We start from the raw sequence: 27,678 nt of genomic DNA on the forward strand, positions 1-27,678 counted from the left end.
TCTATTTGACTCATATGAATTTAGCCTTAATATACTGGGCATTTATTCTGTGAGAATTAATAATACTGTAGCAATAATAAAAAAAAACCCACAATGAAATACTTCACTGTTTTCAGAAGCAAGCCTATCTGTGAAATTAGGAATAAATTTAGAGCATTATGTTGCTTTGGTTTAAGGATCAGGATTGTTTTTCCTCTAGTCTGCCTCTCTTACTAAGTTTCTTATTTGAGGTTAAAAGGTCAGATGTATATTAGCGTTTTCAATTTTGGCAAGAACAATTTTATATAAAATATAATTAAAAACTAGGCAGAAACATGAAAAGAATGCTTTTAAAAACTTCTTTATTTCTCATATGTTTGATTATAAGTGCTATGTAAATTTATTAGAGTAAGAAGGACATCAGTATAGTACTGTTAAAAGGAAGGTAGACGACTATTTCAAGACATGGTTAAAGCAGTCGTGATTCTCAGGTTCTGGCATCACGTTGTATGCTAAGTAAAACACACTAGAAGAATGGCTATGATGTTAGGAATAAAGAGGAAATTAGGAATAAATAGGATTTTGTAGTTTGAGCTGAAACCTGTGATTTGGACATTTATTATACTTATAGATCCTATTCTGATCAACAGATGGTTTAGAGAGCTGTTTTAAATTCTCAGTCATAAGATTGCTATTCTATTAAATTATTGTTAGTCCTTGAGAATATAAATTTTCTTCTATGTACAAGAAGCAATGTTAAATATTAGATATCCCAGTCATCTCTAATTTAAGTAAGAACACTTGCTCCCTCTGTGTAGTTTAGTTTCAACCTTGAATCTGTGTGGATTCCCTTGTCTTAGTTTTCCTCATTCTGTAATCCCTTTCCAGAAATGCTGTGTTGTTACAGAATCAATGATTTGCTTAATCTGGGTATATTTCATATTACCTTCTTTCTTTTATTCATTTTATAAATATACATCAATTTTTAAGATTTTTTTACAGTATTATCAAAACACTATGATGTATATTTTTAAAATAAACTAAGAGATTTAAATGACAAATACTGTTCTGCTTTTTTTTCCCCACAAAGGCAGTGTTCTATACAATTTTGAAGTTGTATTACCTTGTGATTTCATCTTAGACATATTTGCTTCTCTTTTCGTCCCCCCAAAATTATGTGAAGCCAAAGACCAAATTATTTGGAGTTCAAATGTTTAAAATTTAATAATACCCTGTGGTATGGGTGGCATTTAACTGAGTTACAAGATACGGTCCCTAAGCTGAGCAAATTAGTAATTATATGTTGAAATTTAACATCTTATACCTGGAGAGGGAAATCTGATATCTTAGACAACCCCCAAGTGACTTTTGTAACTCTTATTGTGATTTTTAAATTCTTCTCAATTACTTTAAATATTTTTACCTATTGGGTATTAATAATTATTAATACTAATAAAATATGAATGGTAATTTTCTTCAATGAACTTTCATCATTTTTTTTCATTTACAGATCCCATTAGTAAAAAGACTGAGGTAAGTGTTATTGTAACTATCTTTATTCTAGAAAACATTTGATGATTTTAAGAATAATACTTCACTATTTGGCCGTAAGTCTTTTTTGAGACTTAGCCGTATAAAGGATAGCCCATAGATTTGTTGTGGATGAATTCAGTCATGTTGATCTGGCCATTTTAAAGTTATAAAATACGTTACAGTAGAATAAAAATATTATTCACATGAAGGAGGTATAATTTGTGAGTGTGTACACACCCACCCACACCAAAAGATTACACATGTAAGCTTAAAATTTTAGGGAAAAGTGATGTAACACTCCAGTCTTTATTAAAAATATCCTGATATCCTGAAACAATGTCTCAAGATATTTTGGAATTATGGAAATTGTGAGGTAAGATGTGATTCTGTAGTTTATAGCTATGGATCATTTACTACTTTTAACATTCACCATTAGAGGGTAGTGCAGCCTACCCATAACTTCCTAGGGCTATTGATCACTTTTATTTTTAAGACTCCAGTACCAGATCCTACAAACCTTTTAGAATTGGGAGCTACTATAATATCTTATAATATTGAGGAAGATATAAAAAAATGTTGGGAGTTATTTTGACTACTAATCTGAAAGTTTCACTGTTCTGTTACGTATGTATTCTTGTTAGTAATTCCATCGGTTGATTTTTTGAATGGTCAGAGATGTTTCTTGTTTTTACTTTATAATACATGTATGATTTTTGGCCATTTTTGAATCTGTTTCAAGTATTTACTTGACAGGTTAGGGAAATGAAATCATCTCTAGAAAACCACATCTAAATAATTGTCACTATGTTAAAATTATAGTCCTTAACTATGAACAGAAGCACAAAATCAATATGTTAAAATGGACGGTGGAAATTCTTTTTATTTGAAAACCACTGTCACCATTTTTTAGATTAAAATTTAAATGACCACAAATAGAGTCTGAGTATTCATTTTATGTTTGAAAGTGAAAAACATGTACTTTTGGACTGATTCCATTTTTTTTTAATCCATTGACTTATTTGGAGGATAGCTTTGTGTAAATAAGAAAGCATATACAAATGGTACACCTATTTCTAAGAGACTGCCAGCAACTGTTAGTGGAGGGAAAAATAATTTTTATAAACTGTGCCATGGTTTTTCTTCTTTCCTGATTTGAAAGAGGAAAAAAAAAATCGAACTGACAGGAGCTCATGTATTTAATGTATTCAGTCTGTGTTGGTTTTAAACAAGCATAGATAGGTGTTACAGCGTATATTTTGTCTTTCATTGTAGTTTTAGAGGTGTGTTGATTGTCTTCTGTTAATAAATAATTTGATATGTAATAAAATTCACTTTGAATAATCCTAATGATTAAGACATTTTCTACTTTTGTAAATGCTATCTAATTCTAATTTATTTCCTAGGTTAACTATTTTAAGAAATTGGTCAAAAGAACATGTAATTCACATTCTCCTTGATACTTGTTAAAAATATACCAAACTTCTATTCCATTTCATTAGAATTATTCACTTTCTTGGGACTTGAATATTTGGGCTTTGTAGCATTTATGCCATGAATCTAGGAATCTAGAAGAATTTTTTCAGAGTTCAAAAATAAATCTGAAAAATGTCTGATTTCAAGTCTAAAATGAGATCTGCTTTCTACTCCTAAAAATATACAAGTCTTTGTTATATGTATGCTCAATAATTGACTTATTCTTTCCATCTGTATTTTGTTACTTATGCCAAGAGATTCCACCCCTCCATGGGAACTTTAAAATTCCTAACCTCTGTTGAGAACAGTGTGCATCTCATCCATTTCTTCTTAAATCAGGTGTTTACTGGATAAAATTCAAAAGAGAAAAGGGTTTTTTTTTACTTTATTGCTTGGTGATGAGGAGTACTTGAACTTCTGTATATTCCTCTAACTGCTGACTAAACTTGTTCTCAGGTTGATTTCATCATTCTTCTTTTTCTTTCTCCATCCATCTTGATGACGTTATTAATCTCAGTGCTTTCTTTGTAATCTTTCTCACCTTGAAATGATTAGAAAATTGACATTTGTAGGAGTAGAGGATGGGAACAATTAATTTTTCTTCCTTAAATGACCAGGAAATGCTGGTTGCCGCTGCTACACCAGTCCTCTGTCCGTTCTTCAGTATAGTCAAGAACATCCCATAAGAATTCTAGACAAGCAGAATAAATAAAAAATAGGTGCTTGTATATACCTCTTAGAAGCCTTAACGAATCATGCTTTTTGAGGAGCATTATTTGATCCTTAAAGGTGTTTTTAATTTTTACGTGTTGCCTTTTTAAATACTGGTGCTGCAGGGCTTCCCTTTAGCTCCACTCTTATCTTGCTTTCCCAGCCCCAGTCCTTCTAGTACCATTTAGTAGCTTTAAAATTTTTAGTGGCCATAATCTGTCTTAAGGTCTTAAAGGTCAAGTCTTCAATATGCTCGAATAGACTATCTCTAGAAGAGTTACCCAAGAAGTTGTAACAGTGGTTGTCAAAGGGTTGGGGAAGGAGGGCTTATTGGGATAGGAGAAAGGCTTTTCACAATGTAAATTTTGTTTTCTAGTCTGTCTGTGTATTTAAAAATTACATCAAAAATAAAAAGCACTGGGTGAGAGAGGGAATAGGGAACAAACCTGGTCTTATCTGGCTCCATACCTTATTTCCTTTTTGTTGCACAGTGCTTCCTGCATGTCTATCTTAGATATATGAGCGTGGATGAATAATTTATTCATTTTAGGTCCTAACTATATTAGCTGAAAAGTACAGTTGACTCTGTTGATTTCTAAAATTATGATAAGTGATCAATGTGTGATTAAATACTAGATGCTAAAAATTGAACCCTACAGTTAACACTACCGAAACACAGGAGAACAGCAATAATAGCCCATTAAAATTTAAAAGCAAATAAATTCTACATAGTTTTTAAAAATTTCACCTAAAATCTGGCTTTATCTAAGCAACTCAACCTGTTTCCTACTCTTCAATGTCCTGAACTCATTCTTGTTCCCATGCCTTCCCTTATTTGTCTTGATTATACTTCCCTTATTTGTGTTGTTAACCCTGGCTTCATAGCTCAGGGGTTAGAGACTGGTCTTGTATACTTATTAACCCTCTCTCTTTTGTTGTAAGTAAGAGAAGCCCAACTCAATCCAACATAAGCAAGAAAAAGATGCTTATTTGGTTGGCATAACAAACCAGGAAGGAGGATAGGGCAAGAGCCTCTTTATTTGAAATAAAGCATACAGTATGTTATTATTTGGTCTGGCTCTTCCCCTCCCAGAATGTTGAAGGTTCATTGATGTTGTTGTGTGTACCTTTTCATTGTTAAATTGTATTCCATGATATCATAATGTGTTTATTTATTTTCCTGTTGATAGACATTTCGTGGGTTTTTTGTTTGTTTGTTTGTTTTTGTTTTTTTTGCCATTTTGAGTAAGGCTATTAGAAGATTTTTTCAAAAAACAGCTTTATTTAGGGGCTCCTGGCTGGCTCAATTGGTAGAGCATGTGACTCTTGAACTTGGGGTCATGAGTTTGAGTCCCATGTTGGGTGTAAAGATGACTTAAACAAATAAAATATTTTAAAAACACAGCTTTATTTAGATGTAGTTTACATACTTCAAAGTTATCCATTAAAGTGTGGAGTTCAGCTGATTTTAGTATATTTACAGAATTGTACAGCCATTACTGTAATCTAGTTTTAGAATAATTCTGTCATCCCCATAATAAACCTTCTTACCAGTTATTGCCCATACCTCTTCTGTCCTAACCCCCTCCCCCAACTTAGGTAACTGCTATATCATCTGTATTGATTTGCCTGTTCTGGACATTTAATATAATGAAATCATAAGGGGCGCCTGGGTGACTCACTGGGTTAAGCTGTTGCCTTTGGCTCAGGTCATGATCTTAGGGTCCTGGGATCGAGTCCCACATTGGGCTCTGTGCTCAGCAGGGAGCCTGCTTCCCTCTCACACTCTCTGCCTGCTTCTATGCCTACTTGTGATCTCTCTCTGTCAAATAAATAAATAAAATATTTTTAAAAAATAATGGAATCATAAGAATGTGGTTTTTGAGATTTCTTACATTAAGCCTGATTTTAAGTTCATTCATATTGTAACATCTGTCAGTACTTCATTCCTTTTTTTTTTTTTAAAGATTTTATTTATTTGACAGAGAGAGATGACAAGTAGGCACAGAGAGAGAAAGTAGAGAGAGAGAGAGAGAGAGAGAGGAGGAAGCAGGCTCCCTGCCGAGCAGATCTCAGAACTCGGAGACCATGACCTGAGCCGAAGGCAGAGGCTTAACTCACTGAGCCACCCAGGCGCCCCCTTTTTAACACTAATAGTATTCCATTGTATTTGATTTTATTTACACATTAATCACTTGGATATTTGGGGTGTTTCCACTTCGGTCCAAAACTTATGAGATACTCACAACCCTGAGATCAAGACCTGAGCTGAAATCAGGAGTCAGATGCTTAACCGACTGAGCCACCCAGGTGCCCCGGTTGTTTCCACTTTTTAAATTATGAATAATGGTGCTATGAACATCCATGTACAAGTCTTTACATGTTTAATTTCTCTTAGGTAGAAACTTAAGAATGAAATTGTTATGTCATGGGGTAGATGTATGTTTCCTTATTTGTTTTTCTTTCATTTTTAAAAATTTGAATATAGTCGACACACAATGTTACATTAGTTTTGGTTATATAGTGATTTGACAAGGTATATGTTATATGTTCACCACAAGTGTAAGCTACTATCTGTCACCATACAATGCTGTTACAGTATCATTGGCTATATTCCTTATGCTGTGTCTTTTATTCTCTTGATCTATGTTTAACTGTAAGGAACTACTGAAGAATTTTCCAAAGTGGATATACCATTTTAGACTTGTTAGAGGTATAAGAGTTTGTGAAACAAGAGAAGTTATTTTTGCATTCCTGGTACAAAGGTTGACAAAAGGTTTTTTATTATCCTAGCTTTAGTTCCTTTCTCTATAGATGAAGAAACAGTTTCAGTAATTATTTGTATTTTTGTATGCCACTAACTGTAATTAAAATCAAAATGCTTTTTACAGTAATATAATGATACCTAGGAATAAATTTCATAAAAATGTGTAAGGCCTATATTGGGAAAATTACAAAACTTTATTGCAAGCAGGTAGAGGAATATACCTTGACTTATTATTATAAAGGTATCACTTTTTCTCAAATTAATCTGTAAAATCAGTGCAGTTCTAACCAGTGAAGTTCACCTGCAAGATATTAGTTTTATATTAGTACAAGATAATATATAATGATATATTAATATATTATATATAAGATGTATAAGATATATCTATATAGGTATATATAAGATAATATATATTTTATATTAGTATAAGATGATTCAATATTTGTACACATTATAAAATGCTTACTACAATAAGTAAAGTTACAATCTGTCACTGTACAAAGTTATTACAATATTATTGAAAATGTTTGCTATGCTGTAATTTAAATCCCCATGACTTATTTTATTACTAGTAGCTTGTACATCTTAATCTCCTTAATGTATTTTATGCACCCACCCCCTCACAACCACCAGTTCTCTGTATTTGAGTCTGTTTCTGTTTCATTTTGACAATTTAGTTTTTAAACTAAAAAAAAATTAATGTAGAAGTGCAAAGGACCAAAAATAAAACATTCATGACGAAAAAGGAGAATTTGCCCAATCATATATCAAGATTTTCTTATAAAATTAATAATTAATACACTAAGGTATAGGCATAATGATAGATAAATAGACCATTTATCTGCTTTGGGTAGTATGGACATTTTAACAATATTAATTCTTCCACTCCATAAGCATGGGATATCTTTCCATTTATTTGTGTTTTCCTCAACTTCTTTCATCAGTGTCTTATAGTTTTGAGTCTACATGTCTTTCAACTCCTCGGTTAAACTTATGCCTAGGTATTTTATTCTTTTTGATGCAACTGTGAATGAATTGCTCTCTTAATTTCTCTGATAGGTTGTTATTATTAGTATATAGAAATGCAACAGATTTTTGTATATTGCTTTCATATTCTGCAAGTTAATGAATTAATTTATTAGTTCTAATGGTATTTTGGTAGAGTCTTTATTGGGCCTTTTCTAAACCCAATATCATGCCATCTACAAATAGTGACAGTTTTACTTTCTGATTTGGATGCCTTTTATTTCTTTTTCTCACCTAATTGCCCTGGCTAGGACTTCCAATACTATGTTGAACAAAACTGTTTGTAACAAGTTATCTCTTCAAGTCATCAGATGCTTGGATTTTTGCTAAACTGGAGGTTAAGTAATATTCTCTTTGTAGTTTTAATTTGCATTTCCATGATTACTAATGAGGTTGAACATCTTTTCATATATTTTTAAGCCATATAAATATCCTCTTTTCTGAGTACTTGCTTTTCTATAGATTCTTCAATGACTTATTTTAGAAAAAAAATCTTCCTACTCTGAAGATCATCCTTTCATTTATCTAATATATTCTGATGGAAAGAAGTCCTTAATTTATAAATTTAAAGCTAGTGGGTTTTGTGACTTTCCTACCCTAAAGTCATGAAAATATTCCTGTATTAGCACCTATAAGCTTTGTTAACAGAGCCTTTGACTTTTAGGGCTTTAATCCACTGTGAGTGAATTTTTATGTATGATATGAAGAAATAATCTAATCTTTTTTTCCATAAAAATACTCAATTGCCCAAAACCATGTATTTTTAAAAAGTTCATCCTTTACCCAGTACTATTCCACATCACTCTGTTATAGATCAAGGTTACACTCGTGGTTGGCCTGTTTCTGGGCTATTTTGTTCTAATGGTCAGTGAATTTATGACAAAGGAAGCAAGAATATACAATGGGGAAAGGACAGTCTCTTCAATAAATGGTGCTGGGAAAAATGGACCACTATCTTATACAATACACAAAAATTAACTTAAAATGGATTAAATACTTGAATGTAAGACCCCAAACCCTAAAACTCCTAGAAGAGTTAGCAAAAAACAAACAAAAACCACAGTGAAATCTTGCCAAGTGTGGTAACATGATGAACTTAGTGGGTGTTATGCTAAGTAAAATAAGTCAGACAAAGGAAGACAAATACCAGATGATTTAACTTATATGTGAAATCTAAAAATATGAGCAAATAAAACTCATAAATAGAAGATTCATAAACAGAGAACAACTTAGCAGTTGCCAGACGGGAGGGTGGTAGAAAAATGGGCCAAACTGAAGTACAAACTTCCGGTTATAAAATAAGTAAGTTACAGGAATGAAAAGTACAGCATAGGGGATATAGTCAATAATATCATAACACTGAATGGTGACTGCACTTTTGTGGTGAACATTGTGAAACACATAGAACTGTTGAATCACTGTGTTGTACACCTGAAACAAATGTAGCACTGTATGTCAGCTACAATTTAAAAAGAAATTCCAATAAGAAAACATAGGTGGTAAACTTTACATGGCCGTTGGCAATGAGTTTTTGGATTTGACCCCAAAAGCAGAGGCAATAAAAGCAAAAATAAACAACTGGGGCGCCATCAAACTAAGAACTTCTGCATGCCAAAGGAAACCATCATCAAAATGAAAAGGTAATCTACTAAATGGAAGAAAATATTTGCAAATCATAAATCTAATAAGGAGTTAATGTTCAAAAAATACAAAGAAGTTGTACAACTCAGTAGCAAAATAACCAAACAATTCACTAAGAAATGGGCAGAGGATATGAGTAGATATTTTTCCAAAGAAGATATACAGATGGCCCACAGGTATATGAAAAGATGCTCAACATTACTGATCATCAGGAAAATGCAAATTAAAACCAAATAAGACATCACCTCACACCTGTTAGAAGAGCTATCATCAAAAGGACAAGAGATGACAAATGTTGGTGAGGGTGTTCAGAAAAGGGAACCCTCAGGCGTCATTGATGGGAATATCAATTGGTACAGCCACTATAGAACACAGTGTGGAGGTTCCCCCCAAAATTAAAAGTAGAACTACCATAAGATCCAGCAATTCCATTTGTGGTTATTTATCTGAAGAGAACAAAACACTAATTGGAGAAGGTATATGCACCCACATGTTCAGTGCAGCATTATTTATAAGAGCCAGGATGTAGAAACAAGTTTTACCAATGGATGAATGGATAAAATGGATAAAGAAATTGTAGTATATGTATGTACAATGAAATATTCAGTCATAGAAAAGAATGAAATCTTGCCATTTATGAGAACATGGATGGACTTTGGCATTGTGCTAAGTGAGATAAGTCAAAGACAAATAATGTATGATCTCACTTAAATGCAGAATCTAAAAAAAAAAACAAAACAAAACACAAACCACCCCCCCCAAAAAAACCTTAACACCAAGCTCATAGTTACAGAGCCCTTAAAACCAGCTCATAGTTACGGATGAAGGAGTAGGCAAAATGGGTGGAGGGAATCAAAAGGTATAGATATCCAGTTGCAGAATAAACCATGGAGATGTAATATAGCATAGTTACTACAGTTTATACTGTATTGCATGTTTGAAATGTTAAATGTTCCCATCACTGAAAAAAAATTGTGTAACTATATGGTGACAGATGTTAATTAGAGTTACTGTGGTGATCATTTTGCAGTATATGCAATGAATTGTTAGACACCTGAAACTAATATGATGCTCTATGTCAATTACACCACGATAAAAAAATAATTAAAAATTAAATTTTAAAAATTTTAATGAAACATTAGTTTTCCAAACCATATAAAATTGAAGATGCCCATAACCCATAACCTGGTATTTTTACTCCTGAGTACATGCTCTGTGGTAATATGTGCTTACGTGGACCACTATACATATATAAGACTTTAAAGCATCATTGTTCATTAAGATCAAAACATGTAAAGGATCTAAATGTCCATCAACCATGAAATGAACAACAAACTATGGCAAATTTAGTCAATGGAATACTAATCAGCGTTGAAAGTGACTGATTTACTGTTATCAGGAACATCATGATTCCATATAAAGTTCAAAAACAAGCAATATTAAACGCATTTAGAGATACATGCATACCTTGACAGGCAATAAAATCAAAGAGATTATCACAAAAAGTTCAAATAATCACATCTCTAATGAAGAAAAGAAAAGCATGGAATCCTCTGGGGTGCTAGCAGAGTTCTGTTACCTTGATAGTAACTTATAAGCATGTCATTTCATAATTATTCTTCAGGCTGTATATATGCTTTGTATGTTCTCAACATGGATAGATCTAAGGATATTATGTTAAGTGAAATAAGTCAGACTGGGAAAGACAAATATGATATGATTTCACTCGTATGTGGAACTTAATAAAACAAATGAATAAAGAAACAAACAAAAAGCAGAATCAGACCTGCAAATACAGAGAACAAACTGATGGTTGCCAGAGGAGAGTGGGGTGGAGAGATGGGCAAAGTGGGTGGAGGGCAGTGGGAGATACAGGCTTCTACTTATGGAATGAATAAGTCACAGGAATAAAAGGCACAGCATAGAGAATATAGCCAATGATACACTAATAGTAATGTATGTTGACAGATGGTAGCTACACTTGTAAGCATAGCATTACACATAGAGAAGTTGAATCACTATGTTGTACACCTGAATCAATAGTTGCATGTCAAATATACTCAATTTAAAAATTCAAACAACAAAAACTTAGAATTGGGCTTTCTTTATGCAAGTTGAAAGAAAAGTTATTTCTTAAAAGGATGCTATTTACAGAAGCAACAAAATATTATAAGGTACCTAAAGATCTAACAGAAGTTATGCAGAAACTTAATGGAACAGATTGTAAAATTTTATTGAAAGACAAAGATGGCCTACATAGATACAAAGACATGCTGTTTGTGTGGATAAGCAAATTGTTTGTTGCATTGTTTTTGCATTTCCAATGAAAATCATAAAAGCTTCCCCCCGCAAGAACTCAGCAAATTACTAATATAGAAGAACAAAGGCTAAAAAATAGTGAAGAGCTCCTAAAGAACCCATATTTAATATATTACCTGTCATTCATCAAGATTCCTCAATTTCCCTCATTCATCAAGATTCATCAATCTCTCTGTATTTTTCAGTGGCTGATTTGTTCCTGTGCTAATTCCACAGTGTGCTTATTACTTAACATCATGTCTTATACGTGGAAAAGCAAGGGACAGTTGTTAGTCATATTGGGAAAAACCAAATTGGATCTCAGTCTTTCATCACACATTCAAATCTGTTCCACTAGATTAAATACTTCTGTGTGAAAGGCAATTGTACAGCCCTTAGAACTAGAAAATACAGAATTTATTTGTGATGGTCTAGGTAGGGATTTTTTTAACGAAAAAATTGTTAGGCAGAATCAAAATATTATGCAATATCAATAAGAATGTAAAAAGAGGCACAATTGAGAGAACATATTTTCAAAACACAACTCATATTATTATTCAAACACAGAAAGAACGCCTATCACATGGTTAAAAAGGAGATGGTTGGGGGTGCCTGGGTGGCTCATCCCAGGGTTCTGGGGTTGAGCCCCACATCATGCTCCCTGCTTGGCGGGAAGCCTGCTTCTCCTTCTCTCACTCCCCCTGCTTGTGTTCCTCTCTCGCTGTGTCTCTATCGAATAAATAAATAAAATCTTTTAAAAAAAAGGTGGTTGTCTTGTTTTCTTGCTGTCTCAAAGGATAGAAAATTTTAAATGTAGTTAACAGACATCAAGCATTTTACAAAATCAAGCATTTTTCAAAAACCATAAAAATGTCTAACTTCGTGGACGCCTGGGTGGCTCAATGGGTTAGGCCCCAGCCTTCGGCTCCGGTCATGATCCTGGGGTCCTGGGATCAAGTTCCGCATCAGGCTCTCTGCTTGGTGGGGAGCCTGTGTCCCTCTCTCTGTGTGTCTGCCTCTCTGCCTGCTTGTGATCTCTCTCTCTCTGTCAAGTAAATAAATAAAATCTTAAAAAAAAAAAAGAAAAAAAAACTTAAAAAAAATGTCTAACTTCGTAAGTAAAATTTTTTTATAAATAATTTTTTAAATTTAAAAAAAAACTCCAAACTCATGCGAAATGACTGTTTTTCCACAAGTAAGTGAAACCATATAATAATTAATCTTCTCTGCTTAACTTATTTCACTCAGCATAATCTCCCCTAGTCCTGTCCATGTTGATACAAAAGTTGGGTATTCATCCTTCTGAGGGATAACATGGAGGACATTAGAAGGAAAGGAAGAGTGAATTGAGGGAAATTGGAGGGGGAGACGAACTATGAGAGACTGTGGACTCTGAGAAACAAACAGCGTTTTGGAGGAGAAGAGGTTGGGGGTTGGGTGAGCCTGGTGGTGGGTATTAAGGAGGGCACGTATTGCATGGAGCACTGGGTATGGTGCATAAACAATGAATCTTGGAACACTGAAAAAATTAAATTAAAAAAATGAATATTGTTTAGTGACATCTAATAAAACCAATAAAATATGGAAATAGTAAACACTAAATTCATGTTAACAGTTACTCTTATAGTAGGGCACAAGGTCCTAGTAATGTTCTAGTTTTTAAGTAAAATGGTGCTATCATGGATGTTCTTTTAAAAAAAAGTCTTACTGAGTTATAATTTACATACTATAAAATTCACCCTTTGTTAAGTGTATAATTCAATACAGTAGCTTATAATGAATTTTAAAAAACTGCAACCATAACCGTAGTCCATTTTTAAGATTTGTCCATGTTACATTATAGTATGTGTCAATAGTCCATCTCACTTCATTGCTGAATAGCATTTCATTGTGTGAATGTTTATTCAACAAGTGGTGGGATTTGCTGTGAATATTTCATACATGTCTTTGTGTAGATACTTGTTTCATTTCTCTTAGGTGGATACTTAGTGAAATTGCTGCATTGTATGGTCAAGCTGTTTTCCAGAGTGTACCATTTTTCATTTCCACAAGTGATGTATGAGGGTTCCAGTTTCTCCACATCCCTGCTAACACTTGATATTGTTTCTTGTTTTGATTATAGTCATACTAGTGGGTACGTAGTGTATCTCGTTTTAATTTGCATTTTCCTATGACTCGTGATTTTGAGCCATCTTTTCATGCACTCATCAGCCAGTCTTTATGTCTTCTTTGGTGAAATGTCTATTCACATATTTTGTCCCATTTTTAAAGTGTGTCATCTTTTTTTTTTTTTTTTTTTTGAGATTCCTTTACACATTATGGATACAAGTTCTTTTTTTTTTTTTTTTTAAATTTTATTTATTTATTTTGACAGAGAGAGATCCCAAGTAGGCAGAGAGAGAAGGGGAAGCAGGCTCCCTGCTGAGCAGAGAGCCCAATGTGGGGCCCGATCCCAGGACCTTGAGACCATGACCTGAGCTGAAGGCAGTCTTTTAACACACTGAGCCACCCAGGCGCCCCTGGATACATGTTCTTTACCAAATATATGAGTTGTAAATATTCTTTCACAGGATGTGATCTGCCTTTTTTTTTTTTTTAAGATTTTATTTATTTGAAAGTACGTGCTCACACAGGTGAGGGGGGAGGGGCAGAGGGAGACTGAGAAGCAGAATCCCCACTGAGCCGGGAGCCCAATGTGGGGCTTGATGCTAGGACCCCAAGATGATGACCTGAGCCAAAGGCAGACGCTTAACCCACTGAGCCACCCAGGTGCCCTGCCTTTTTATTTCTTAATGTTGTCTTTTGAAACATAAAAGTTTCCAATTCTGATGAAGTCTAGATTATCATTTTTTTTTTCTTTTAGGGATTGTGCTTTTGGTATTTGTTTAATAGCACTTGCCTTACCCAGGTCCACAATGATTTATCCTAAAAGTTTTATAGTTTATAGTTTATAGTTTTATAGTTATTCCTTTAAAGTCTATGATCCATTTTTTTTATTGTGGCAAAATACCCCTAACATAAAGCTTACCATCTTGACCATTTTTAAGTGTATAGTTCAGTGGTATTAACTGCATTCATACTGTTGTGCGGCAGCATCACCATCCATCCCTGTAACTCTTTGCATCTTGTAAATAAGAAAATCTATACTTATTAAATAATAACTCCCCATTCTTCTATCTCCACAGCCCATGACAACCACCATTCTATTCTGTCTCTATGACTAACTACTCTAACTACCTCATATAAGTAGAATCATATACAGTATTTGTCTTTTTGTGACTGACTTATTTCACTTAGTATAACATCTTCAAGTTTCTCCCATGTTATACATTATTGCAGAATTTCCTTTTTAAGGCTGACTAATATTCCATTGTATACTTTTGCTTATCCATTCATCTGTTAGTGGTCACTTGGGTTGCTTCCGTGTTCTAGCTCGTGAATGATGCTGTGTGAACATGCCTGTACAAATATCTGTGACCCTGCTTCCAGTTGTCTTGGGAATACACTCAGAAGTGGAGTTGCTGGATCATGTGGTAATTCTACTTTTAATTTTTTGAGGAATAGTCATGCTGTTTTACACAGTGGTTGTACTACATTCCCATGAACAGTGTGCAAAAGTTCAGATTTCTCCACATCCTTGCCTGCACTTGTTTTCTGAACAGCACCATTCTAATGGATATGACGTGGTAACTTATTATAGTGGGTTTTTGTTGTTGTTGTTGTTGTTGTTTGTTTTTGAGAGAAAGTGCACATGCATATTCAGGCCAGGGATAGGGCAGAGGGAGGGAGGGAGAGAATCTTAAGTGGGCTCTGTATATGAGGCTCAATTTTAGGGCCCTGAGGTCATGATCTGAGCTGAATCAAGAGTTGGATGCTTAATTCATTGAGCCACCCATGTGCCCCTCGTTGTAATTTTGGTTTGCGTTTCCTTAATCATTAGTGATGTTAAACATTTTTTCATGTGCTTATTGGCATTCATATATCTCCTTAGAAGAAATGTCTATTTGAGTCCTTTGCCCTTTTTAAAATTGGGTTATTATTACTTTTTTGTTGTTGTTGTTACTGGGTTTTTTTTTTTTAAGACTTTATTTATTTGACAGAGAATGAGCAAGAGAGCAGGAGCATGGGGGAGGGGCAGAGGGAGAGGGAGAAGCAGACTCCCTGCTGAATAGAGAGCCTGATATAGGACTTGAGCCCAGGACTCTGAGATCATGAACTGAGCCAAAGGCGGACGCTTAACTGACGGAGCCACACAAGTGCCCCTTTGTTGTTATTATTATTGAGTTTTAGGTGTTCTCTATAAATTCTGAATATTAATCCCTTATCAGATATATGGTTTGCAATTTTTTTTTTCTTTCCATGGGTTGACTTGGTCATGGTGTGTAATTCTTTCAATTAGCTGTTGAATTCTGTTTGCTAGTATTTCATTGAGGATTTTTGCATTTATATTTTTAGGAGACATTGGTCTATAGTTTTCATGCAGTGTCATTATCTAGCTTGGGTATCAGGGTTATGCTACCTTTAAAAATGAGTTAGGAAATGTTTTCTTCATTTTTGGGGGAAGAGTTTAAGAAGCATTGATACTAGCTCTTTAAATATTTGGTAGAATTCACCAGTGAAACAGTCGGGTCCAGGGCTCTTTGTTAGGAGAGTTTTGATTACTGATAAAATCTCTTTAGTAGTTATAGGTCTATTCAGATTTTCTATTTTCATGATTTAGTCTTGGTAGGTTTTTGTTTCTAGGTATTTGTCTTTTTCATCTAGGTTATCCAGTTTATTTGGCATGCAGTTGTTTATAGTACTTTCTTATAATCCTATTTCTGTACAACCAGTGGTAAGGTCCCCATTTTCATTTGTGACTTTAGTAATTCGAGTCTTTTCTTCATGCTTCTAGCTCAAGATTTGTCAATTTTGTTAACCTCTTTGAAGAACCAACTTTTGGTTTCTTTAATTTTCTCTGATATTTTTCTATTCTCTGTTTTGTGTACCTGTTCTAATTTTTATCATTTCCTTCCTTCTGCTAGCTTTGGGTTTAGTTTTTTCTTCTTTTTCTAGTTCCTTAAGTTGTAAAGTTGAGTTGTTGCTTTGATTTCCCTTAGCACTGCTTTTGCTGCATTCTGTAAGTTTTAGTGTGGTGTGGTTGGGTTTTCATTTGTCCCTAAGTATTTTTCTAATTTCCCTTGTGATTTTGTTCTTGATCCATTGGTTGTTTAAAACTATGTTGTTTAATTTCTGTAATTTTGTAAATTATCCACCTAATGTTGTTGGTTTCTAACTCTTTCCCATTGCCAGAGAATATACTTTGTATAATACCTTCTAAAATCTATGGAGACTTCATGTGTGGTCCTATATGTGGTCTCTTCTGGAAAATATCCCAAGTGCCTTTGAAAAGAATGTGTATATTATTATGGTTGAGAAATGTTCTGTGTGTATTTGATAGATCTCGTTGATTTACTGTATTAAATTCTTTATTTCCTTACTTCTGTCCGGTTATTCTCTTCATTATTTTGAGTGGGGTATTAAAGTCTCTACTACTATTGAACTGCCTATTTCTCCAATTCTGTCAGGTTTTTCTTAATATATCTTTATGGTCTGTCATTGCATATGTAAATATTAATAATTGTTATATTTTCTTGCTGTGTTAAACCCTTTATTAAAATGTAATGTCTGTCTTTGTCTCTTGTAACCTTTTTGATTTTAAAGTCTCTTTTGACTAATACTGGTATAGTCACTCCAGCTTTCTTTTGGTTAATATTTGCACAGAATATCTTTTTCCATTCCTCACTTTCAACCTGTTTGTGTCTTTTGATCCGACGTGAGTCTCTGGTAGAGACCATATAGTTGGATGTTTGTTTTTATTCATTCTGCCAATCTATGTCTTTTGATTAGGGAGTTTAATCCATTTTACATTTAAAGTAATTGTGGCTAATGAGGAACTTCTATCAGTGTGCTGTTTGCTTTTTAAATGCCCTATAGCTTTGTTATCCCTCATTTCCTGCATTACTGTTTTCTTTTGTGTGTAGTTGATTTTTTGTAGTGAAATGTTTAAATTCCTTTCTTGTTTCCTTTTGTGTATATTCTTTGGTTATTTTCTTTGTGATTACCATGAGGATTAAATTTAATATCCTGAATTATAACACTGTAAATTTGAATTTACAGCAGCATAACTTCATTAACATATAAAACTCTGCTCCTTTACACTGCCATCCCTAGCCCTTTCAGTTGTTGATGTTACAAAATAACATCTTCATACATTGTATGCCCCAAAACATAAACTAATGATTATTTTAAGTGCATTAGTCTCCTAAATTATATAGGAAACAAGATTTGGAGTTACAAGCCAAAGTTACAGTAATACTACCTTTTACACTAATTTTTTTCATTAAATGTATTGATCTTTTAAATCATGTCAAAAACAAAAAATATGATTAAATGTCATTGTTGTGGTAATATAAATTTTTATAACTGCCCATATATTTACCTTTATGTAGATGTATATTTCTCTCTATGGCTCTGAGTTACTGTCTAATGTCTGTCCTTTCCACTTTGCCAGGACTCCCTTGGGCATTTCTTGCAGAGCAATTCTAGTGTTCACAAACAACATCAGTTTTTATTTATCTGGGAATGTCTCAATTTCTCCTTCAATTTTTTTAAAGATTATATTTTTTTATTAGAGAGAGCATGAGCAGGGGTGGGGCAGGGGTAAAAGAGAGAGAGAATTTCAAGCAGACTCCGCACTGAGTGTGGAGCCAGGTGCAGGGCTCCATCCTAAGACCACAAGATCATGACCTTAGGGAAGACATTTAACTGACTGAGCCACACAGGCACCTCTCCATTTTTGAAGGACAGTTTTCCCATGTATAAAATAATCGGTTCAAAGGTTTTTATCTTTTAGCATTCAAATATATTGGCCCATGTCTTCTGGGAGCCAAAGTTTCTGAAGAGAAATCTGCTAATGGTCTTAGTAAATATCCCTTGTATATGATAATTCACTTCTTTTCACTGGTTTTAGGATTTTTTTCTTTGTGTTTGTCTTTTGAAAAGTTGTCTTGTTTTTTAAGAGTTACTTATTAGAGAGAGTGGGGAGAGCTGGGAAGGGACAGAGGGGGAGAATCTCAAGCAGACTCCCTGCTGATCTCAGAGCTCAATGCAGGGCTCAGTCCCACAGCCCATGAGATCATGATCTGAGCTGAAACCAAGAGTCTGACACTCAACTGACTGAGCCACCAAGGTGGCCCTTGAAGGTTTGTTTATAATGGGTCTTGGCGTGGCTTTCTCTCAGTTCATCTTAATGTGGAAGCTTCTTTGAGCTTCTTAAATGTTTATACTCATGTGTTTCATCAAATTTGGGAAGTTTTCTGCTACATTTTTCCCGTTTCATTTAAATTCAAATTAGTTAACATATTGTATAGTATTGGTTTCAGGAGCAAAATTTAGTTATTCATCACTTACATGTAATACCCAGTGGTCATCACAAGTGCCCTCCTTAATGCCCATTGACCATTTAGCCCATCCCCCTACCTGCCTCATTTCCAGCAACCCTCAGTTTGTTCTCTATAATTAAGAGTCTATTTTATTTTATTATTTTATTTGAGGGGGAGTACATGAGCAGGGGGAGGGGCAGAGGGAGAAGCAGACTCCCCACTGATCAGGGAACCGAACATAGGGCTCAATCCCAGGCTGCTGAGATCATGACCTGAGCCAAAGGCAGACACTTAACCTAAGCCACCCAGGTGCCCCAGTCAAGAGTCTTTTATGGTTTGCCTCCCTGTCTGTTTTTATCTTTTTTTTTTTAAGATTTTATTTATTGACAAAAAGGGTGAGTAGGAGGAGGGGCAGAGGGAGAGGGAGGGAGAAAATGTCAAGCAGACTCCACATTGAGTGCAGAGCCCAATGTGGGGCTCAATCCCTTGACCCTGAGATTAGGACCTGAGCCAAAACCAGGAATCTGACACTTAACCACAGACCCACTCAGGGGCCCCTCGATTTTTATCTTATTTTATTTTTCCTCCCTTCTGTATTCATCTGTTTTGTTTCTAAAATATCATATATGAGTGAAATCATATGGTATTTGTCTTTCTCTAATTGACTTATTTTGCTTAGCATGATATACTCTAGTTCCATCCATGTTGTTGCAAATGGCAAGATTTCATTCTTTTTTTTTTTTTTTTAAAGATTTCATTTATTTATTTGACAGACAGATTACAAGTAGACAGAGAGGCAGGCAGAGAGAGGAAGGGAAGCAGACTCCCCGCTGAGCAGAGAGCCCAATGCGGGGCTTGATCCCCGGACCCTGGGATCATGACCTGAGCCAAAGGCTGAGGCTTTAACCCACTGAGCCACCCAGGTGCCCCAAGATTTCATTCTTTTTGATGGCCAAGTAATATCCATACACATACACACATATACATTCATATATACACACACACACGCACACATACACACCACATATTCTTTTCTTTATTGATTCATCAGTTGTTGGGCATTTGGGCTCTTTCCATAATTTGGCTATTGTTGATAGTGCTGCTGTAAACATTGGGGTGCATGTGCCCATTCGAATTAGCACTTTTGTATTTAGATAAATACCTCATAGTGCAATTGCTGGGTTGCAGTGCAGTTCTATTTTTAACTTTTTGATGAACCTCCAATACTGTTTTCTACAGTGGCTGCACCAGTTTGCATTCCCACCGATAGTGTAAAACTTTCTTACTAAGACTTTTCTTCTCTTTCTCCACATCCTTGCCAACCTCTGTTGTTTTCCCGAGTTGTTAATTTTAGCCATTCTGACAGGTATGAGATGGTATCTTACCATGGTTTTGATTTGTATTTCCTTGATGAGTGACACTGAGCATTTTTATATGGTCTGTTAGCCATTTTTATGTATTCTTTGGAGAAATGTTAGTTCATGCCTTCTGCCCATTTTCATAACTGGATTATTTATTTTTTTCATTTTTTATTTTATGATTTTTTAAGATTTTATTTATTTGACACAGAGAGAGAGAGAGAGAGATCACAAGTAGGCAGAGCAGCAGGCAGAGAGAGAGGGGGAAGCAGGCTCCCTGCTGAGTAGAGAGCCCGATGTGGGCCTCGATCCAAGGACCCTGAGACCATGACCTGAGCGGAAGGTAGAGGCTCAACCCACTGAGCCACCCAGATACCCTGGATTATTTATTTTTTGAGTGTTGAGTTTGATGAGTTCTTTATAGATTCTGGGTACTAGCCCTTTATCTGATATGTCATTTGCAAATATCTTCTCCCATTTTGTCAGTTGCCTTTTAGTTTTGTTCATTGTTTCCTTCTTATGCAGAAGCTTTCTATTTTAATAAAGCCCCAGTATTTCATTTTTTCTTTTGTTTCCCTTGACTGTGGATATATGTCTAGTAAGAAGTTGCTGTGGCCAAGGTCAGAGAGGTTGCTGCCTGTGCTCTCCTTTAGGATTTTGATGGTTTCCTGTGGATATTTCCGTCTTTCATCCATTTTGAATTTATTGTTCTGTGTGGTGTAAAAAAAGTTGAGCCACTATTTCTTTTTAATTTATTTATTTTTATTTATTTGACAGACAGAGATCACAAGTAGGCAGAGAGGCAGGCAGAAAGAGAAGGGGAAGCAGGCTCCCTGCTGAGCAGAGAGCCTGACGCAGGGCTCGATCCCAGGACCGTCAGGACCATGACCTGAGCCAAAGGCAGAGGGCCTAACCCACTAAGCCACCCAGGCGCCTGAGCCACTATTTCTTAAAATATTCTCTATGCTCTTTTCTCTCATCTCCTTTTGAGATCCCCTCACTGTGCATGTTGGTCTCCTTGATGGTATCCTAGACTCTGTTTGCTTTTCTTCATTTATTTTTCTGCCTACATAATTTTCATTGTCCTGTCTTTAGGTTCACTGATTCTTTCTTCTGCTTACTCAACTCTGCCTTTGTCATTTTAGTAGTTGTACTTTTCAAATCCAGGATTTTTTAAAAATCTTTTTAGGTTTTCTGTCTCTCGATATTTCCATTTTGTTCACACATTATTTTGTTTGTTTTTCTCCACAACTTCCTTTTGTCCTTTGAGCATCTTTATGACAGTTGTTTTTAAAGCCTTTGTCTCACATAACTGCAGAAGTCTTTTTCAGGGACAGTTTCTGTTGATTTATTTTATGCCTCTCAATGGGCCATACTTCTCTATTTCTTTGAATACATTGTGATTTTTTTTTGTCAAATGCTAGATATTTTAACCTAATAATGTGGAAACTCTGGAGATCAAAGTCTCCTCCTTCGTCAGGGAGTGGTGTTTTTTAATTTTTGTTTTTATGATTGTTATAGGTGGTCTGTGTTCCAAGTATGAACATAAGGTGTATACTTAATTTCTTAGGTCTTTTCTGAGCCCTTTTCCATGGACATGCACAGTTACTTTCTAATTATCCCCTTACAGGCATTTGTTTTCAGGTGACCTAGTTTTTGTTTTTTAAAAGATTTTATTTATTTATTTGACAGTGAGAGAGGAAACACAAAGCAGAGCCAAGTGGGAGAGGGAGACGCAGGCTTCCCACCAAGCAGAGAGCCTGATGCAGAGCTCGATCCCAGAACCCTGGGATCATGACCTGGGCCCAAGACAGACACTCAACGACTGAACTACCCAGGCACCCCACGATGACCTAGTTTTTAATGTCTGGGTCCCTAAAGTGAAAATGTAAAAAATGAAGGTAGGAAAAAAGGGCACTAATGCTTTAAATCCAGTAGAAGTCAGTTCAGCTGGAGGGAGTCAGGCTTGCTACAATTTGAAGAGGTATGATTACAATGGTTGCCTGCCTCTTTGTCTCTTCGCACTTCTGTGGTCAGAGCGCAGTCAGTAACGAGAGCACCTTCCCTTTGTTTGGAGGACAGGGTCCTTTTTGAATACCCTAGTTCCCATAAACTGTGCAAGCTGCTCCATAAACATTCACATAGTTGCCTGCCATGTGGCTGAGTTTGGGGAATGAGTAGCTGCTACTGTGCTAAAAGCTAAAATTAACCAAAATCAACGTTCGTTTACCATTCCCATCTTGTCCTGAAAGTCACAAGCCTTCAACAGATTTCAAAGTTCTAAAGCAGTCACATCTCAGAGATTCTGCCAGTACAATTGTTGTCTAGATGAGGAGACAGATTCCTGGTGCTTCTTTCTCAATCTTCTCAGAATCTTCTTTGATTCTTTTTTGAGTTAATTTTTGTGTATGGTGTGAAAAAAGAGGCCACATTCACTTTTTGAAATGTGTATATCCAGTTCTCCTAGCACAACTTGTTGAAAACACTCTTGTTTCCTTAATGAAGTACTTTATTCATTTGTAAAAAGTAAACTGAGCAGGGGCACCTGGGTGGCTTAGTCAGTTAAATGTCTGCCTTCGGCTCAGGTCATGGACTAAGGGTCCTGCAATCAGGCCCCATGTTGAATGGGGAGCCTGCTTTTCCCTCTCCCTCTGTCCTTTTCCCTTGCTCATGCTCTCTCTTTCTCAAATAAATAAGTACAATCTTTGGGGGGGAAAAACTGACCATAGATGTGCAGGCTTATGTCTAAACTCTCAATTATGTTCCAGTAATCGTTAAGGCTATACTTAAACAAATACCATACTGTCTTTTTTGCTGTTTACTTGGCACATAATAGATGTTCAGTATTTGAATTATATTGAAATTGAATTGGCCCAACTTTTTAAAGAATATGTGTTCTTACATTTGCCACTTTTTTGTCTTTTGGGGGGTGGGTGTTTTAGGGGGAATTGAGGGTAATTTGTTTTTGCTGCTTTTCTCCCTAGTTTCTCATCAAACTGTCTTTTGAAAAATTCTGTTCTTACTCTATAAAGAAATTTTCTGCCTCGCTGAAAAATACCCAAGGGCGGAGTACCTTTGGGATGGGCATGCTGGTGATGGTAGTATCAATCACGTAACAGAGGACACTGGCCGGAATTGCACTCTTTAAAGAAGTGAAATCCAGAGGCCAGTTAGTTGCCATCCTGTTATTCCTTCCATAGAAGCTTAGCACTGTGGTTTTTTTTTTTTTTAATTTATTTTTTATTTATTTTCAGCATAACCGTATTCATTATTTTTTCACCACACCCAGTGCTCCATGCAATCCGTGCCCTCTATAATAAGAACCACCTGGTACCCCGACCTCCCACCCCCCCACCCCTTCAAACCCCTCAGATTGTTTTTCAGAGTCCATAGCCTCTCATGATTCACCTCCCCTTCCAATGTCCCCCAACTCCCTTCTCCTCTCTAGCTCCCCATGTCCTCCATGCTATTTGTTATGCTCCACAAATAAGTGAAACCATATGATAATTGACTCTCTCTGCTTGACTTATTTCACTCAGCATAATCTCCTCCAGTCCCATCCATGTTGCTACAAAAGTTGGGTATTCATCCTTTCTGATGGAGGCATAATACTCCATAGCGTATATGGACCACATCTTCCTTATCCACTCATCCGTTGAAGGGCATCTTGGTTCTTTCCACAGTTTGGCGACCATGGCCATTGCTGCTATAAACATTGGGGGTACAGATGGCCCTTCTTTTCACTACATCTGTATCTTTGGGGTAAATACCCAGGAGTAGAAGCTTAGCACTGTTTTAAGCATTGTTGTAGTTATTATTTAAAGTGAAATCTTACTAGAATGTACTGGCCATATTTTATGAAGCAGTAGACTTTGAGTTGTATGTGTAGCACTTAGCAATGGAATAACTCATGGGCAAGTTATTTAACTTTAGTGAATCCTTAATTACAAAGTAATTTTACAATATTACAAGTAATATTTATTTATATTTATATAAATATAAAATAAAATATATATATTTTTAAATATATATAAATATATAAAAATATATATAATATTATATATTTATTATATATATTATATATTTATTTATTTATTTATTATATATATTATATATAATATATATTATATATATTATATATATTATATATTTATATATATTATATTAAATATATATTTATATATATAAATATAAATTTATATATATATTATATTAAATATATAAAAATAAAATATATATATATTTATATTTATAAATATTTATATATTTATAAATATTACAAGTAATATTTCTTGTAATTGTAATTAAGGATAATAATAATTCTTGCACTATCAACCTCTTATGATGTTAGTGAGAGTCAAAGTGATGCTTTACATGAGTGCTTTGTAGAATACAATGTGCTGCACAAATATTTTTAATATTTGTTTATTAAGAAGTGATCCACATTTTTGTTTCTTTCAAATACTTTCTAAGATAATATATAGGGAAAGGAATTTGAACTTTTGGGTTATTTGCTTACAAATACAGTTAAAATGGGTAAAGTTTGAGTGTTATAGTTCAAGACTGTTGGACATATATGAAACTAATGAGAGTAAGAAGAGTATTTTCTTCAGTCTCTCTATTTTTTTAAAAGATTTATTTGAGAGAGAGAATGGGTATGGGGGAGAGGGAGAGAGACTATCTCAAGCAGACTCTGCTAAGCACAGATCCCAGCACTGGGCTCAGTCTTACAACTCTGAGATCATGACCTGAGCTGAAACCAAGAGTCAGACACTTAACTGACTGCACCCAGGCACCCCTTTCATTCTCTCTATAATAAGAAGTTGGAGAAGAAATGCTACCTTAATTGAGAACATGTCCAATATCTAATTTAATGTAATTGAGTAGATTGTGATAAAATCTTATCTCTTTATAATGAGTATGTAGAATTTATGTAGAAAATATTTTTTAAATGTAATGTGCAAGATGGAGCAATACAGAACTAGATTAGTCAAGGTAGTGTGGTATGGCATAAGAGTAGACCTGTAGGTTGACAGAACCGAATTGAATCCAGAAAGAAACTCTTAAATTTATGGTCAGTTGATCTTGTACAAGAATGCCAAGACAACTTGGTGGGGAAGAAATAATCTTCTCAACAAATAATGCTGGATATCCACATGCCGAAGAATAAGTTTGGACCCTTTGTTCACCGCAAACACACAAAAAAATTACTCAAAGTGGATTATAGACCTGAATGTCTAAAAGAGCTAAAATGATAAAGCTCTTAGAAGAAATTATAAGAGTAAATTTTCAGAACTTTGAGTAAAGTAGTAGTTTCTTGCATAAATTGGACATTGTCAACATTCAGAAATTTTGTAATACAAAGGACACTACCAAGAATGTGAAAGGATGGGGCACCTGGGTGGGTCAGTCGGTTAAGTGCCTGCCTTTGGCTCAGGTTGTGATCCCAGAGTCCACATCAGGCTTCCTGCTCAGTGGGGCGTCTATTTCTCCTACTCCCTCTCTCTCTCCCTCCCCCACTCATGCTGGCACTCTCTCTCTCCCTCAAATAAATAGATAAAATCTTAAAAAAAAAAAAAAAGGAACATGAAAGGAAAACCCACAGAGTGGGAGAAAATATTTCCCAATCATATATTTGATAAGAGACTTGTATCTAGAATATATAAAGCACTCTTAAAACTCAAAAGTAGAAAACAAATCCAGTTAAAAAGTGGGCAAAGGATCTCAGTAGACATTTTTCCAAAAAGATATAAAAATATCCAATAAGCACATGAAAAGATGCTCAGCACCATTAGCCATAGGGAAATGCAGCTAAAAGCCACAGTGAGATACCACTTGACCCTCACTTGGATGGCTGTGATCAATAAAGATAGATAAAGGCAAGTGTTGGTGAGAATGTGAAGAAATTAGAACCTTCATATGCTACTGATAGGACTGTAAAATGGTGCAGCCACTTTGGAAAACTATCTGGCAATTCCTCAAAAAATTAAACACAGAGTTACCATATGTTAAGCAGTTGTACTTATACATATATACCCAAGAGAACTGAAAACATAGCCACACAAAAACTTGTTCTTGAATGTTTATAGTAGCATTATTCATAGTAGTCCAAAAGTGGAAAACACCCAAATGTCCATCAACCAATGAATGGAGATGTAAAATATCATGTATCCATCATTGAGATATTATTTGCAGAACTGAAGTACTGATACATGCTGTAATATAGGTGAACTTTGAAAACATTTTACTAAGTAAAAGAAACTAGTCACAAAAGACCACATATTATATGGTTTCATTTATATCAGATGTTCAGAAAAGGCAGATCTATACAGACAGACTGTAGATTAGTGTTGTGCAGGGGAAACTGACGGGGTAGGTATTAGGAAGAAATAGAGAATGACTGCTAAAAGTTCAGGGCTTGTTTTGGGGGCTGATAAAAGGTTGCACAACTCTGGATATATTAAAAACCATGGAAATGTGCTTATTAAATGGGCAAATTATACAGTAGATGGATAAAAAAATTTTTTTTAAATCAAGCAATACCCAACCTAAAAAAAAAAAAATAAGAAGAAAAGGACATTTAAGAATGTGTCTCTAATGTTTTTCTTCTGGAGATAGAGAAGAATCAGATGGTTGATTGTCTCCTAGTTACCATTTTTCTTTCATTCTCCAACCTTCTGGTGGCTGACTAGGTTTATTAAATGAATATACTTTTGTGTTGAATGATAGTAAATCATAATTCATTTTTGACAGGAATTGAGTTCTCAGACTTTATCACATGATGGAGGATTCTTCAATAGACTGGAAGATGATGTTCATAAAATTCTTATTAGAGAAAAAAGAAGAGAACAGCTTACAGAATATAATGGAACAGATAATTGCGCAGCTCATGAACACAACCAGGCATGTAAAATAGAAAATTCTCTTAAAATCATAGTGAAATTAAAATGCAATTTTCCTTTTTTAAAAAAACTTAAAACAGTAGAATTCAATTATGATGATATGATGCTACAGTTTTAGGATATTAGTCATTATCATGCATAGATACTTCTACTAACAAGCATGAGGTACCCCATTCATTGAATATTTATCAAGTGTGTGCTGTGTACTGTTAGGCACCAGTATAGGGGAGTGGGAAAACTGAGATGGGTGAGACTGCCCTTCACTTAGATACTCAGAGCAGTGGGGATAAGAGGAGGCAGACCTATAGAGATATCATTCAGCATGATGAAGGCTGGAGAGAGAGATTAACAATACAAATGAGGTTTTGAATAGAGAAGGTACTAGCTCCCTCCTAGTTGTGAATTGTGAAAGGTGTCTGAAGAATTGACATTTGGGATAGACATTGAATGATGAATAAACTGTAAGCAGAGAAATGGAGGGGCTCTATGGGAAGTGCAAGAGCAGAGGTCAAGAGCTGCACAAGCCTTAGACTGAATATTCAGGAAATAGAAGGCTCTGCACTGAG

At 35.0% G+C, this 27,678-nt stretch overlaps 1 protein-coding gene across 4 annotated transcripts in view; it reads left to right on the forward strand.

Moving 5' to 3' along the window:
* Window positions 1-27,678, forward strand: part of GKAP1 (G kinase anchoring protein 1) — a 77,450-nt gene that overhangs the window by 29,253 nt on the left and 20,519 nt on the right. For 3 of the 4 annotated variants that reach the window (XM_032307168.1, XM_032307165.1, XM_032307166.1), the window contains exons 7-8: window positions 1,490-1,512; window positions 26,964-27,113. In XM_032307168.1, the coding sequence (XP_032163059.1) occupies window positions 1,490-1,512; window positions 26,964-27,113 (173 nt within the window). The remainder of the gene's footprint in view (window positions 1-1,489; window positions 1,513-26,963; window positions 27,114-27,678) is intronic. The other variant, XM_032307169.1, reaches the window with a different exon arrangement.

The sequence above is a fragment of the Mustela erminea genome, chromosome 12, assembly GCF_009829155.1.
Source record: "Mustela erminea isolate mMusErm1 chromosome 12, mMusErm1.Pri, whole genome shotgun sequence".
Lineage (NCBI taxonomy): Eukaryota > Metazoa > Chordata > Mammalia > Carnivora > Mustelidae > Mustela > Mustela erminea.